This window comes from Solanum lycopersicum, chromosome 12 (assembly GCF_036512215.1).
Source record: "Solanum lycopersicum chromosome 12, SLM_r2.1".
Lineage (NCBI taxonomy): Eukaryota > Viridiplantae > Streptophyta > Magnoliopsida > Solanales > Solanaceae > Solanum > Solanum lycopersicum.
In genome coordinates, this window is record NC_090811.1 from 502180 (window position 1) to 517561 (window position 15382).

The following is a 15382-nucleotide window of genomic DNA, read 5'->3' on the forward strand; positions in this document are numbered from 1 at the left end:
ATTGTGAAGTGTTGGTTTTTAATTTTCGTTGCTTTTTTTCCAGTTCCTAAGTTAGCTCCACGTTATAGCTTTTATTTTTGACTTTTTGGGACCGAGTTTAGAGTTTATCCGCGGTAAAGCCTCAATTATATTCTAACCTAACACTTTTAACATGATTTTCTTTATACTTAAAATTTGATTGAGACTTTTTTATTACAAATAAGCTGGTGTTGCACCATGATTATCATGTTTTATTTCTTTTGGTATTGGATGAATTGGGGAAAAAAGTACCATAGTGTATGTCATTTGCAAACAATATAGTATTGGTCGACGAGATATGTCGCAAAGTTAACTACAAGTGGAAACAAACGCTAGAGGCTAAAGGCTTCAAGCGGAGCGGACTAAAATAAAGCACATAGAATGCAAGTTTAGTGTTACATTACATGAAGCAATGGGAAAGTAAAAATTGATACACAAGTTATTCCAAAGAGAGAAAGCTTAAAGTATCTTAATCCATAATAAAAAAAAATGGGGGAGATCGAAGAGGATGTTGTACATTGAATTGAAGCGGATTGGATGAAATTGATGCTAGCGTACAATGTCTGATGTGATAAAAATGTGTCACTGAGACTTATAGTAGTTCTATAGATTGAATGTTAGATCGACTATATTGTATAGAGCGATTTTGTAGGTCAAAAACTGTTAATATTCAGAAGATAAGGTAGCAAAGATAATGATATTTAAATGGAATGTGGTCATAGACAAGATCATGAACAATGATATCAGATAAAACTTCTGGATGTTTACTATTACAGATGTTAGTAAGCAGAGGTTAGGATTGCTACAAGTATCCATTCAACTACTACGCCTCAATCTCAAGCAAGTTAAGGTCGACTAAATGAATTTTCATCGACTGTGTTGCTCTATTTAAGCTCATCTAAATCCAAAAAAAGAGTATCTGTCTATCATAAAGGAAAAAAACACCTTTGTTGTCTAATCTGTAAGCTGCATGTATGATCTGTGAACTATGCTGATATTCCTGTAGCTTCCTTTGGAATCAAGAAAAGGAAGGCCACTGGGATGAAAGTGCAGAGAACCTGTATACCAATGCCTAAGAAGAGATTGTCAAAAGATCCTGAGGAGATGTTTAGAACTGAAGCCAACCCTGCTCCTACAAAGGATCCCACCGTAGAACCTAAGTTGTTTATTGACATGAACAATGCAAATAAAGTTCCTTCAACCCCTGGAGGACAAAGCTGCCCCGATAAGATAAGAAAGGGCATGAACCTACAAAACGAAGAAATACTTCAAATACTTGTTTCATACTTAAATGGAATAGATGCTAGCTGTTGCAGAGTCTATAACTACTTCTAAGAAGACCTTATATAAGAAAATATGGGGCATACTTGAATTGATTGATGCCATCAGAAAGGGCAGAACCAAATAGCACTGTAACCTTGTCTGAGATACCTAATGAAACATTAGCTCGAGAAACCAAAACCATATCTAGAATGGTCAGAATGGCCAAGCAAACTTGAGTAAACCTGCAGGAATCATAAAGAGGAATATAAGTATTTGGTAATCTAAGTCATATTCCTTCATCACATCACATTCGCAAGTCAAAGATCTACTTACATGAGAATATGCCGCAACCTCATCCTTTTTAAATAGCGATTGTAAGTCAAGGTCCCGATCATGAGACTCAACCATCCAAGAACACGTGCTGTTCCAAGGAAAGATGCCTCCAGTTTTAAGAACTCTGTCTGATAATAGAACATAACCGTCGAGAGATTTGGAACTGTCACATGAGCCAAAAAGAACCAAGCCATTGGTCTGGACTCCAAGGAAAAATTTGCAAGAGAACAACCACCGACACATCAGTCATCAGTTCATTAAGAAAAGGCAAAAGAAACAAGATGGGAGACTACTGAACAATTCACAACCTCCCAAGAGGTGTGAAACAAGGAAGCATGAACTCATCAAATGGAAGAGCCACAAAAGTGACAACTTGGCCTGTAATTTAATCTATTGAAAGTAACGCTGACACTTTGATCTTTCTTAAGAAATTGTGATACATGGCCAATACTGATGAAAATGTTCTTAGAATCACAGTTTCATTATTTCAATTATGGTGATGCAAGTCCATTTTATGCCAATGAAAGCTGTCTCTTCGTGGTCCTGTTACCCCTTCAAACAAGGACCAAGGTACACAAATAGAAAAAAATGGCATCGCCAAAGGTTAAAAAGAAGGTTCAGGAAGACTTTCAAGACCTAGGTCCTATCATGTCATAATAATATACTGAAGCTGGAACCTGGTAGCGTTCTAACAGAAAACTCCAAAAGAATAATAAATTGATTTGTGATTATTCATTTAAAAACATCAACACAAAAAGTAATTTAAAACTTCTTTACAAGTTACCTCAAAATGGCTGGCTGGCGGAACGCCCTAAATAATGTGGAAGTGGCCATTTTCAGTGATTGATACCACGGAGACAATGATGATCCCTTTTTGTCAGGAGCCTGAAATTTACTTTCCGTTGTTGGCACTCTTTTTGTATTATTCTGGCTCTTCTTTCTCCTCAAAGTACTAACTTTTGATTTTTCACCAGAGAATTTATTTTCTTCATCAACAATTCCACTCGTCATATCAGAACCATTTAATGCAGAACCTTCGGGTAATGCTTTACCTTGTACAGAACCCTCCTCAACCAAACCACACGAAAAGAGCTGTAAAGCAGGTAAAACAGAGAAAAGGAGGAAAATCATATCTATCCGTATATTGTCTAATGCATATCCTCCCAGCAAACTACCACAGATTCCTCCGAATGCCATAGACAGCCAAGATACTGACTGAAGATCACCAGCAAATGATGCCCTGTTGACAAGTAAAGCTAAATTTTAATTTAAAAAAAAAAAAAAGGTCATGCCTTTCACGCACAACGAAACTAATCTAAATCTTTTTGGCACACTTTGTACATGTCAGTCTCTAAACCTGTCGATTTGCATGTAAAATGAAACTCACAATTAAGTGACGATTGACAATCAAATACACACAAACCCGGGCATTCCATCATCAAAATTTTCAAATGAAAGCAAGCTTTTGTATATAATTACATCTAATCATGAACTGAATAGACAAGTTTACCCATGGTACAACCTCTAGTGATCCAACTACTTTGACGTTTACTTTTGTTGTGTTGTATTGTCGTGTTGTCGAAGGTTTAATTTTGGTCCAAATACATTTTTAAAACTATGTGTTTGTTTCTATAGCTACATAAAATTACCAGACTGGGAACGTTTCTTTAAATGACAGAAAGAGTCCCATACAGAAGAATATACCTCTCAAATCTTACTGCCTCAGCGATCATTGCGTCAATTACAACATCAGCCATTGCAGAACCCAGGTTCTGCAGTGTCAAAAGAATCATGAGTTCTGTCCTCGTATTTCTCAGGAAATCACTTAACCCTAAAATGAGCCATGGCAACAGCGAAAGCAAAGTTGCCAGCATAAGGTAGGGGACTCTTTTCCTTCCTCTAATTGGAAAGCAATCAGATAATATCCTGCAAAGAGCACATTTAAATATGGTTGATGGAACAGAAAAGCAAAAAATGAACTATTTTTCCAACAAGTTTTCATGAGAAAACAACAAAAATGATCTTAGCAGAGTATAAGTCATGAACAGCACATCAGCAGTTACAGACCATTTTAACATCTTATAATAAAAGTTGTTTAATGACAATTTCCATGATTTAAGAAAATTTTACCTGGTTTACGCCATATTCTTAGGTCTTCTACAATAAGAATATAAGATTCTACTATATGGCAAAAATTGACCTCCTGATGTTTATTATAACTCCAAGCAACTATTGGAAGTTTTCTCTCACAACTCTTCTCTTTATATGGAAATCCACAACATATCTAGATGCCACCTAGCAAAGAACATTATTCTTAATATTCATTTCACATTGATCTGCAGCTCCTTTTGTTGTTTGCAGTACTGCTAATCAGATGGAAGGAAACCAAACATCAGAACAACTTTTTCCTTTTGATATGTAACCTCAAACCTGACACATGAATGTTTTAGATAAATTGACCAAATCTATAGGATCATTAAATTCTCAGTAGAATCTGATACTCAGCTCAAGCTAAACTTTACTTAACATTACATAAAAGTTAAGCCTGCTAGGCGGTTGGAAAACCTAACGAAGAGATGTTCATCCCATACACATAGAAACTGAAAGATGAGAAGACAGAAAAATAAAATCCCCCCAATTCCTCAGATTTGGTATAATTACATCATACATGAAAAGAAAAGAAAATCATCATAGATACAATCAGATAATCAAACTGGAATGAACTTCCCTTAGACCATAGAATATTTATAAAAACATGTAATAGAAAGGAACAACGATGAGGACAAGATGTTGTTTCTCAGTGAAAATCCATTTTATTGGTAGTTGGCTAGGTTAAAGTGGTATTGTGTACTCTCATAATTAAATTAGCTAGGGACTGCATGATACAATAATAGCTTCTTGTAAGTCAAATAAAATTATTACTGAAACAGTAATAACTTACAAAAAGAAAGCAAAGATGCCCCCAAGGGAAAAGAGTGAAAATGGAAAAGGACAAAATATAATTTCAGTTCGAAGTGGGCTGGCTATTACCAGTATGATACAACCACAGAGATGATAGGTAATCATTTGAAAAGATGAACTTGACAGGGTAGTGGTTGGACCACATAGTCCTTATCAAAGCCAAGAAGTCCTCAAGTCTATGCTTCTAAAGCTCAAAGACTAACATCAAATTCTAATATTCACTCAATGCAAGCATCACGATCTACCGAATCATTCATGATGCCGATCTACCAAATCAGATTGAGCTCATCCCAATTTAGTCTGGAAGTTCGTTTGGCTTAATTTGTTTTTAGTTCTATGCTTATGAATTGTTTCAAAGATATTTGTTTAGACAATACTGAAAAATCATTCACAAATATGCACTAAAGAAGGTTACAAGAGGCTGAGTATTAGAGATAGATAAATACCCATATAAAGGTTTTATGCTCCACGGAAAGAATGCTATTGAAGTGACAAATTGGGAGGCTGATGGTGATAGCTTCAAGTTGTCTTTCAACTGATATGAAACTGCAGTCCAGACAAAAGATCTGAACCCCTGCTTCCACAAATTAAGAATGGTATTAATTATACTCAATGAGGAAATAATAAGATTCTAATGTAAAATATTTTATCATCTCTTAATGCATTTTGTAAGTGTATGGAGAACCGAGAGGTTACAACCACTCGATTTTCTTTTTTCTTTTCTTTTTTCATTTTCACTTCCCTACCCCTCTGGAAGCTGTTTAAATCAAGGAAACAGCAGAGGAACACTACACGCCCACTCTCTTAACATAAAAAAGGCTGCCAAAATACTATATCAGAGTTTGAGACGTCACATAGAAGACGAGTGCGAGAAAACCTTAAGGGTTCATTTGGTTCAAGTACTAGTTACATAGTACTTGTAATGCAAGGAATGTTTATGCAGTAAATAATAATGTAGGTATTGCCATGCAATGAATAATAATACAGAGAATGGTATGTAGGAATTACCTACTTTAAGAGCATTTTTAACTTTCAATACTTTTGTGCACAAATTGCTATTATACATATTCTTATTTACACATTATATCCCACATAGAAAATAAATTAAGATCCCTACATAAGCTATGTCATATTAAGCTTAACACTGCCAACCAAGTGATGCATTACTTATGTGGCCAACAAACATTGATATTTATTTTTCTTATACAGTCAACTGAACCTATAATACGATGCAGGATTTTATGTAGAGATTATTTAGCAATGTATCCAATCAAATGATCCCTAAGATATCTCATTGAGATAAACAGTCAAGTTAACTGCTATTACAGCAAAACTTATATTTGCTAGATATGACAACAATCATGTTGGTTCATTATGCATAATTTTGTCCATGCTCGGCTGCAAGACTTCATTCAATAAATTTGAAGTACTGATGTCAAAAAAAGAGACTTCGTCCAAGCAAATAAAAGAGGCAACAAGGTGAAATAATTTTGCCTGTGGGCACCAGCATATTGAGTCCAATATATTGGTTTTCTAGATAACGGTATTAGCATCTTGCAGTGGTTGTTCCACATCTGGATTCTGGTCCTTAACAATATTTTATCAGACCTATAGAGGAGTTCTTCTTTGTCTTCAAAACGGGTTAAATTTCATGTTTTAATTTATTGAAGTCACAGTACTTAAAGAGCACATTGAGGAATTCTATTCCTCTCCACTCCACCACTCCACCTACGGAAGAAAAAGCATAACGCTTTAGATATTTGCTGAACAGACACCACAATTGCTAGTTTTTTCAGTTATAACTAACTGTAATTTCCCCAACTTTTGAGAACAAAAAATTTGACATGCTTGACCCGAAGACCTCCTTGTGGTTCCATATCGTGCTGCTAGGTTCAATTATCTATGATCTTGTGAGCTCAAACAAGCTTTGTTAAACTTTCCTCATTTCAACCCTCTAAACTATTCTACTAAATCTACTAAATTCAGTGCTTTCAATATGGGACTGGAGTATGTAATTTTCATTCTCAAAAAAAAAAAAGTACTCTCGAGTTACCCTTGACCCAAAGACCTTATGGCTTCGCATTGCACTGCTTGGATCAATTAAACTATGATCTTGTGATTCAACAATCACTATCCAACTGTCTCACAAAAAAATTACGTATGTATTTACACCTAAGACGAGATGAAGTCTTGGTTTTAGGTCTAACTACTAGAACACACAAAGTTTTTTTGAAAAATGATGTCATTCACACCTAAATTCTCCAGAAAATGATGCTCTGGAAGGGACACAAAATGAGTCAGCTGCTTGTTGACTTAATTTGAGAAAGACATCAAATCATAACAGTCATTGATATGTTTGAAGTGATAAGCGAAACTAAAGTTTAATTGGCACCCTAATGATTACTATTGATTTCAGAGGCAGGAAAAGTTTTTAAACCCTTTGCAAGGTTCTTGTAGTGGGGACATTCACAAGCCACAAAAAGAACTAATCTAGATGTTAAAGATAAGCATGGAACCTTATAAAACAACGACTATACATCAATTCCAAACTAGTTGCTTTAGCTATATGAATCCTCAATATTCATTTTCATTTCAGAACCTGATGGAAATAAGAACTTCCCAGAACACCCCACTCAACAAAATCTAGAATTTTTCACTTGGAACAATATTTGAAAGTAAAAAAGTCAGATTAATCTAAAAACCCAGAAACTACATCATTCACAACATAAAAAGAAACACCCACTCAACCCCAAATGCTGAATTGAGAAACAGTATATATAAATTGAATTAAAGAAAAAGATGGGAAATGGAGGGCGAACCTGTGTGAAGTAAATGAGGCAAACAAGCCATAGAAAGGAAAACCCAAAAGCAGTATGTAACTGCTTAAACCAACCGATCATTTTGGAATCGATTGATTCAGTAAAAAAAAATAAAAAAAATTGATTGTTGTTTTCTCCAGTCGTTCCTTTATGTGGTATACAGAAGACTGGAAATTGGGATGCCCTCAGATTACATGGATCCTTTATTCAAACCTATCTATAAACTTGTTGCCGCAGCTGCATTGACGTATTCATTACTCCTCTTTGCCATTATTCTTCTCCATTTTCATATTCTTTGCCGTTGTTAAGTCCACAGTGGACCAGCGCCTACATTGACCCGATTGTACCCGATTTACATTGAAATGGAGTAGTAATCCAACTATTTTCGTGTTCGAGTCTTTTGAATATAAAAAAAATATTATGAATTCATCAGAATTTCGATACATTCTTCAAAACAAAAAAGAAATTATGAATTTTAATTGAAAAAACATTACCGTTCTTGTAGTTTTAAATTAAATATATTTAAATGTATCAAAATATATTTTAATTATTTTTTATCATTATTATCTAAATAAATATTAATGATAAATTTCTCACGATCTTTCCCACGAAATAGCAGTAAAATCTATTATCCCTAGACTCGACTTCTGGATTTCATTGGTATGTTTGTTGTACCTAGCATACCATGTATTCTTTGCTACAAGCATCCATCATAATTTGACTATCTTTACACTAATCAAATCATCAATTTATCTGAGTAAATTGAACAGACAAGTGTTACCAGATATATCCAGATTGCTACTGGATTTTCAATAAAATCAAGGCAACCAAGGATACATACAATAACAGAAACAAGCTTTCTTACATAGCTTGTACCATATGATACATTATATATATTTATTAGATGCAGTAAGTTGGAACGTTGGTGGGACGATATACAAATGGTCTGACTGTGTGTGAATATCCTGAAGGATGATTGTAGCTGAACTTCACCCCGGAGTTGCTATCTCCCAGACGTGTACAGTGCTCGTGGAAGCTGCTGATAGGTCTTGCTAGGCATGCATCCCAACGATCACTCGCTGGCATTGTCTCAGCCACTCTATATATCCCCTTGGAGTCTGTGAATGCCTGATAATTCAGAACTTCCCCAGTCTTCGTAATGCAAAGAACTGCAACCTCTGCACCTGCAACAAGGAAATAAGATAAACCGCCTTCAGATACAATGAGAAGTGAATTGTTATTATTATACATGTATCCGTGGATAGGATAGTCTTGCATTGCGTGTTGAAGCAGCATAAACAGGACACACAATCACAATCATCAGCAGAAACGTAGTTGACAAACCAAAAAGAGTAGGAACACTTTATTCTATGCCTTATTTGCCTAAAGTTTTGATACCAAAAGATGTCCAGAGAGACAAATTATACCATAGAGGCACAATGTAACATCTATTATTATGAGATGACATTAAAACATTTGAAAGTAAAAATTATGCACATGAGTACCTAATGCTTGTGTTTTATCCCATAAGAATCCAATAAAGAGATTTTTTATCGCAGCCTTAAATTTTGAATGGTCGTTAATTTGACCTTAAAATGTGCTAGAGTACAAGCCAGAGCATATTCTAGACAACAAGAATGGGGTGAAAAGTAAAATTTGCCATGAAATGAAATGGCTGGAACCAGAAGTGGGGAAGAAGGATAGAGAAACTAGGACCTACCAATCAGATTAACATTGCCTAAAAGAAGAACACCAAGCAACTGTTCAACATGGTATTTCATCTAGCTATAGGTGGTTAGGAAAAAAGGAGGAGCTAAAATGGTGATAGACATTGGGCGTGTTACCCTTCTCACCATCATGACATCATTAGTGGAACAACCAAACTATCATGGTACCCATGAGTAATATTGACACTCAAATAATCCAGTCATGCCCTTTTGTTGAGATTGCTTTTACTTTTTGATAAATTAGGAGAATTCAACGTGGAAATTCTCGATAGACTTTTGGAGTTGGCTAATAAGTGAAGCCTAATATGAATGAGTCATAAATCAAGTGCCTGGCTTTCTATGACACTATATTGGCACCCATTTTCCATAAGCCCCAATATCATTGACAAATACCAAACAACAAAAGCATATGAAGTAGCAAAGTCTATAATCAAGGAAATGTAAGGATAAACTAAGCATGGCAGGATAATCAAACAGAAGGATAGAAGGTAGCAGGAAGACTGAAGTAGAGAATTACTGTAACAGTAGGCATCTAGTGACTATGTTGCTCGAACTCTCCAAAAGTGTCAACAGGTGTGTGTCGGATTCTCCAAAAGTAGTGTATTTTTGGAGAATCCAACACGAGTGCGGCACAGAAAGTAAAGAGTCTGCACAACTTAGTTTACTGGTGCAGTAAGATTGTCTTAATTTTCTATTCTCACGGATGAGATTAAGGGTGATGTACAATGGTGTTCCACTAGTGCAACTGTGTCACTACTTGAATACACATCCCAAGAATTTCCTTGTGCTTCCAAGCCCATCAGCTTTAACTTTTGCTTTTACAGATTCAACAGAACTTTGTAACGGGAGAGATTCTAATCTATACAGTTCCATAAAAAAGGAGATAAATACATGGTGTCAATATTGGTATATAATAACTTCTTTCCCTGGAGCACACAAAGTATAGAGAGTTGCCCAGCCTATATATCTATGCAAGTGTGTACTGACAGGTACATGGAAGGAGAGGAAACAGAGGGCATTATTTAGTCCTCTTCATTATTTAACAAATCCGTTTTACTTCACTAGTATCGAATATCAAATAAAACAAATAGTCCATCAGGGTTCAAATCTTATTGGTTAGCAAAAAACATGTTTTGAAATATTCTTAACAATGTCACCATAAGATTACCCAAAGTAAATTGATTTCTATAATTGACGCACCATTTACTAGAAGTCCAATGAAACTTCTTGTGATTTTTTGTTGCATTTATTGTCAATCAGTGACTCACTCATCTCTCTATCCCAAAACACTTGCCACTTCGCTTCTCAAGAGTCAATTTGACTAATCTTCGGAGCTATATTGGTTTAGATAAACTCAATATTTTAAAATTACTATCTGAAAACTATAAAGGCAGTACTATAAGTTGCTATTCTTCTTATATATCAATACGGTGAAAAAATACATCTAAATATATGGGTCAGTTCATGTAGTTTGAATCTCGAGAAGCAAAAAATGACAAGTAATTTGGGATGGAAGGAGTAATAAGAACTTAGTGATTAGGACATCCAATGCTTTAGCTTACTTGTAACTTGTAACTAGGTTCATGAACATAATGCTTTGGTTTCAATGCAAAATAGAAGTATTCATCTCCTTTTAACCAACCAACTTAGAAAATGAAAAGAGTAACTAAATAGAAATGAAGAAATAAGTTTACTTCCTTTCTGGATGACATAGAAGGATAGAATCTGTTAGGAGCCAAACGAGTGTAGTTATCCAAAACGGCCTAGGACTGATAACAAAGTTGAAAGTTTGAAACTTTAGTGATCCATAGGGTACAAACACCCGTATATTTGGCTTTGAAAACACAAATTCTTAAAGCAGGCCAACTTTTCTGAAACTATCAGCAAGCATCCAGCATAAAATATAACAATCATTTAATCAAAGCAAAAAACAAATGCCTAACATGATTCTGAAAACACTACAATTTGGGGAATCTTAGTAGCTCAATTGGTTGACAATCTGAACTTCAAAACTCGCTAACGAGAGATTTAATTCCCCCCTTGTACCCCTCCCAATTCTCCTACCCCGATTTTTCTGACAATCAATAAAATTAGTAAATCTCTCAACTTACATCAATAACAACAAAAGCTAATAGCAAACATATAACAACGGATTCGAACCATAGGTTGTATACCCAACTCATTTAGTGGCTAATTTGTCCATGAACATTTTTAAATTTTTCAGGATTGAATTCATGTTTAGGCATAAAATTTCAAAAAATTCTGAAATTCGAAAAAGTTGTTCACTCAAATTTATATTCATGGTAAAGCACAACCCAAATCCCAAAAACCATTTTTCACTTACAAAAACAAAAACTACTTCATTTTTCTCAAGATTGTAGCAGTATTATTAAGAGTAAAGAAGGAACCTTGTAGAACATGGTCTTCCGGACCAACAGAGGAATCAGCACAAACATCACAAACAACTCTTCCATGAATCTCTCCAGTCCAACCTCTTACACCTTGTAGGGTCAAATTGGTAATTAGAGTTAGGTAAAGTAATACCTTACACCAACTTGACTCCATTGTTGCTTGCCTCACTGGATTCTGGACGAAAATTGGACCGGTCAAGTCTTTTTAATCAGATGGTTGGACCGGAAGATGAACCCGGTTCCTTTATTCTACTTGCTGTGTTCCGTCGGTGACTCGGTACTTTTGGAATTTGGAGTATTATTAAGGACTACAGTAAACTTATTTTCTAACCTATAATTTATGATAAGATTTGACTTAATATTAAAATTTAGGGTAAGGTATAATTTGACAAAGAAGGATGTGAACCTAACGTACAACCGCTAAGATAATAGTTTTTGAACACATGTGTGTAGAATTAAAGGACAAAGGTAGAGATAAGAAATCGTACGTGAGAGAAAAGAAGGGGTGCTGACCTCGATCAAGTGAAGTCCATCAATGGCAAAGATTAGAGGCGAATTTAGAATTTAAAGACATTCAATCCGTCCTCAAAGAAATTCGGTGTCTAAATCAGCTAACCTAACTGATTTTTGTGTCTTTGAGTGCCTAATAAAATACATGTCTATCTCAAAGTGTATATGTATATATACACATAATTTTCCATAGCTAACGGGTGCACGTGCACCCGTAGTGATACAGGTGGGTCCGCCTCTAACGAGAGTAACAAAATTTTGATGGAAGAGACGGTTATTAGATGGAGCCACGGAGGTAACAGGCATACTTTCATAAACTCTTGGACAAAGAGGGGAAAAAATTATGGTAGGGAGTTAGAGCACTCAAATAGGCATCACAATAAATACGAAGCATTTCCAGATATAGCGTGTTTAATTTCGTATCGATTTTAAGCTTTGTTGTATCACGAGAAAACATTGTTAAGAAAGATATTTTAATTTATTTGTTGTTTTTTCTCTCTTTAACTGTTACTTGTTAAAAATTTATTTGCATAAATATAACGCACGTGCATAAGGTGCGTTTTTTAATACTACTTAATTGAAATGAGTTTCTAGTGCTCCAACTCAAGAGGAAAAGTAGTAGTGTATAAAAGTTTTGGTCATAAACTCCGTGAAAAATGTTATTATTTGACCTACTATTACGGGATATGAAAAATAAATGAGATTTACACATCACATTAAAAAAATCGGTAAAAATTTTTCACCGTTAATTAGATTTTACGTGACTTTAGTAAATACTTTTATATCATCCTTTCCCTCCCGAAATAGTTGGGTCATTCATGACTAGGCAGGTAAAACAACATTTTGCTAAATAGGATTAGAAATAATTTTTTTTCTTTTGATTTCCTGAGAGACCCCCCAAAAAAAAAAGAATTTGACTCTTTCAGGGATCAAAGAAGTTAACAATTTTTTTTCCTTATCTTTTGACAAATTCCATATTTTATTATGATGATTGTATGAATATTATAATTTATAAGATATGATATCATGTTTTTTTTGTAAAGGGAGGAAAATAATGAAGTGAGAATGTTCTGTTTTTCATGTTGTATGTCATCATCATCAGATCAGGACAAAATTAATCATACAAATTCTTTGGCAAAAAGTATTCATCATCAAGAACAACAAAAAGATACCAAATCTATTGCCTCATTTGCCAACATTTCTATTAAAACTGGTAAATTCATCTCTATGTTCATCCCATGCATGCACATAATTATTGTTATTATTGGCATGTATTTATTTTGAATTACATGCCTTTTCTCATCTGTCTTAGACAAAGTTAGAATTTTTAGTTTATGCGTTCTGGATCATAATTATTATTTGTTGGGTTTTGGTTAGTATTTGTATATATTAAATGAGTTTCTTAACAAAAATACAGGGTTCGAGCCAAAATCATTGAGTTTTTGCGAAGGATACAGACATTTGGTGGCTAAGAAGAACAATGAAATGAATAACCCCAACAGACAAACATATGATTCCCCCCCCCCCCCCCCCCACACCCCCAAACCCTCATGTTGTCAGAATTTTTAGTTTATGGGTTCTGAACCAGAGTTTCTCTTATTTATTAGATTCTGAATAGATTATTTATATGATTTTTTAAAATAAATACAAAGTTTTGAAGTCAAAGCTACTACGTCCTGTCAAACCCTTAGCGACATTGTGTATATTGTGCAGATAGCAGTAGAAGGAAATACATAGTTGAAGAGATAGAAAAGTATGGGAAAGGAAACATTTCAGCTCAGACAATCACATACAATGACTTGTGTCTTGCAACTAACAACTTTGACTCTGAGTGTTTGCTTGGTGAAGGTGGTTTTGGGAAAGTCTACAAGGGCCACATTCAAAGCAAGAACAAAGTAAATACTCTAAATTCACAAGTTTCTTCAAAATCTACGTATAGTCAAACATCTCTGTAACAGTCATCCAAGACGTATACGTACAGTGAAACCTCTCGGTATCCAACATTATATTATTTTAGTTATTAACAGTATATATATGTGTTTTGTTTTTTCAGGACGTGGCTGTAAAGCAGCTTGATAGGAATGGGTTCCAAGGAAACAGAGAGTTCCTTGTGGAGGTTCTGTTGTTGAGCCTTCTTCATCACCCTAACCTTGTTACTTTGGAAGCATACTGTTCAGACGGTGATCAACGAGTATTAGTATATGAGTTCATGTCAAATGGTTCACTGGAAGATCATCTTCTTGGTATGCATTACTATTCATTCATACCATGGCTTTTAGCATCTCTATAGTTGACACCTTTGTTTTGGCAGAGATTGGTCCAGAACAAAAGCCACTTGATTGGATTACAAGGATGAAAATCGCGGAAGGAGCAGCAAAAGGACTTGAATACTTGCACGAAACAGCTAATCCTTCAGTAATTTACCGCGACTTTAAAGCTTCCAACATACTTCTAGATGAGAAATTCAATCCTAAGCTTTCTGATTTTGGACTAGCTAAGCTAGGTCCAACTGGTGATAAGACTCATGTTTCCACCAGGGTCATGGGAACCTACGGATATTGTGCACCGGAGTATGCTTCCACCGGTCAATTGACCACTAAATCTGATGTTTACAGCTTTGGAGTTGTGTTTTTGGAGATCATCACAGGAAGAAGAGTTATTGATAACTCCTTACCTAGCGAAGAACAGAACCTTGTTGTGTGGGTAAGTTACAAAAGTTTTCAATGTGCTTAAAGATAAGGTTATGTCATTTTGACCTATATTGTTGTTATATATGCAGGCAACACCACTGTTCAGAGACAAGACGAAGTTTCATTTAATGGCGGATCCATTGATGGGAGAGGATTATCCAATGAAGGCATTGTACCAAGCACTAGCCATAGCAGCAATGTGCTTGCAAGAGGAAGCTGGGACACGGCCTTTGATGAGCGACGTGGTGACTGCTTTGGAGTTTCTATCAGGGAACAAGAAAGAATTAGACGCAGAGGATGAGGACGAGGACGAAGATGAGGAGGGAACATGCAAATCCCCACCTGCATTGCAAAGTTTTACAAGTAGACTTGAACGTGCTGATACAAATGGCATTAGAGAAAGAGACTAAAACCAAAAACATTTTTCGAGCTTTTGAAGATTATGTATATAATTTTGCAGGCGACTAAAACCTTCTGTGAATATATAAACTTTTTTGTTTCCTAAGTTTTTTTTCAGATTTTATTTACTTATAAGAGTGTTAGAATAGATAGAGTAGTCTCTGTTGTCCTTGAGGAATTAATTACTCTTTCAACAAAGTAAAAAGTTCAATATTGTCATCCAAATCATTTATCTCTAGTTTGGCTCAATT

General features: G+C 35.2%; 3 protein-coding genes across 4 annotated transcripts; 1 reads left to right on the plus strand and 2 right to left on the minus strand.

Annotated features, from left to right (window-relative positions):
• Nucleotides 1–737: 737 nt before the first annotated feature.
• Nucleotides 738–8007, minus strand: LOC101259512 (probable folate-biopterin transporter 4). 2 transcript variants are annotated; one of them, XM_004251421.5, is made up of 7 exons: nt 7395–8007; nt 5022–5149; nt 3319–3540; nt 2399–2854; nt 1615–1812; nt 1386–1523; nt 738–1266 (listed from the first exon to the last, which is right to left on the minus strand). In XM_004251421.5, the coding sequence occupies exons 1-7, from the start codon at nt 7473–7475 to the stop codon at nt 1005–1007; spliced, it is 1485 nt and encodes a 494-aa protein (XP_004251469.1). In that variant the 5' UTR covers nt 7476–8007; the 3' UTR covers nt 738–1004. The 2 variants fall into 2 exon arrangements, with proteins under 2 accessions (XP_004251469.1, XP_069148494.1); XM_069292393.1 differs by lacking the exons at nt 5022–5149; nt 7395–8007 and adding an exon at nt 3745–4044.
• Nucleotides 8008–8171: 164 nt separating this feature from the next.
• Nucleotides 8172–12069, minus strand: LOC101259813 (pollen Ole e 1 allergen and extensin family protein). Its single transcript, XM_004251422.5, has 2 exons — nt 11530–12069; nt 8172–8578 (listed from the first exon to the last, which is right to left on the minus strand). The coding sequence occupies exons 1-2, from the start codon at nt 11684–11686 to the stop codon at nt 8295–8297; spliced, it is 441 nt and encodes a 146-aa protein (XP_004251470.1). The 5' UTR covers nt 11687–12069; the 3' UTR covers nt 8172–8294.
• Nucleotides 12070–12971: 902 nt separating this feature from the next.
• Nucleotides 12972–15237, plus strand: LOC101260305 (probable serine/threonine-protein kinase PBL23). The gene is made up of 5 exons (XM_004251424.5): nt 12972–13255; nt 13756–13937; nt 14096–14285; nt 14354–14745; nt 14822–15237. Exons 1-5 carry the CDS (start codon nt 13108–13110, stop codon nt 15140–15142), a joined length of 1233 nt encoding a protein of 410 aa, XP_004251472.1. The 5' UTR covers nt 12972–13107; the 3' UTR covers nt 15143–15237.
• The last annotated feature ends 145 nt before the right edge of the window (nt 15238–15382 follow it).

Coding starts and splice junctions, on each gene's coding strand:
- LOC101259813 (XM_004251422.5), bottom strand. CDS start 11,686: ATGGAGTCAAGTTGGTGTAAGGTATTACTTTACCTAACTCTAATTACC. Junction 8,579..11,529: donor GGAAGACCATGTTCTACAAG/GTTCCTTCTTTA, acceptor TCCTTGTTGCAG/GTGCAGAGGTTGCAGTTCTT.
- LOC101259512 (XM_004251421.5), bottom strand. CDS start 7,475: ATGATCGGTTGGTTTAAGCAGTTACATACTGCTTTTGGGTTTTCCTTT. Junction 1,524..1,614: donor AGGTTGCGGCATATTCTCAT/GTAAGTAGATCT, acceptor TGATTCCTGCAG/GTTTACTCAAGTTTGCTTGG. Junction 1,267..1,385: donor GATGGCATCAATCAATTCAA/GTATGCCCCATA, acceptor TTCGTTTTGTAG/GTTCATGCCCTTTCTTATCT.
- LOC101260305 (XM_004251424.5), top strand. CDS start 13,108: ATGTTCTGTTTTTCATGTTGTATGTCATCATCATCAGATCAGGACAAA. Junction 13,256..13,755: donor CAACATTTCTATTAAAACTG/GTAAATTCATCT, acceptor TATATTGTGCAG/ATAGCAGTAGAAGGAAATAC. Junction 14,746..14,821: donor AACAGAACCTTGTTGTGTGG/GTAAGTTACAAA, acceptor TTATATATGCAG/GCAACACCACTGTTCAGAGA.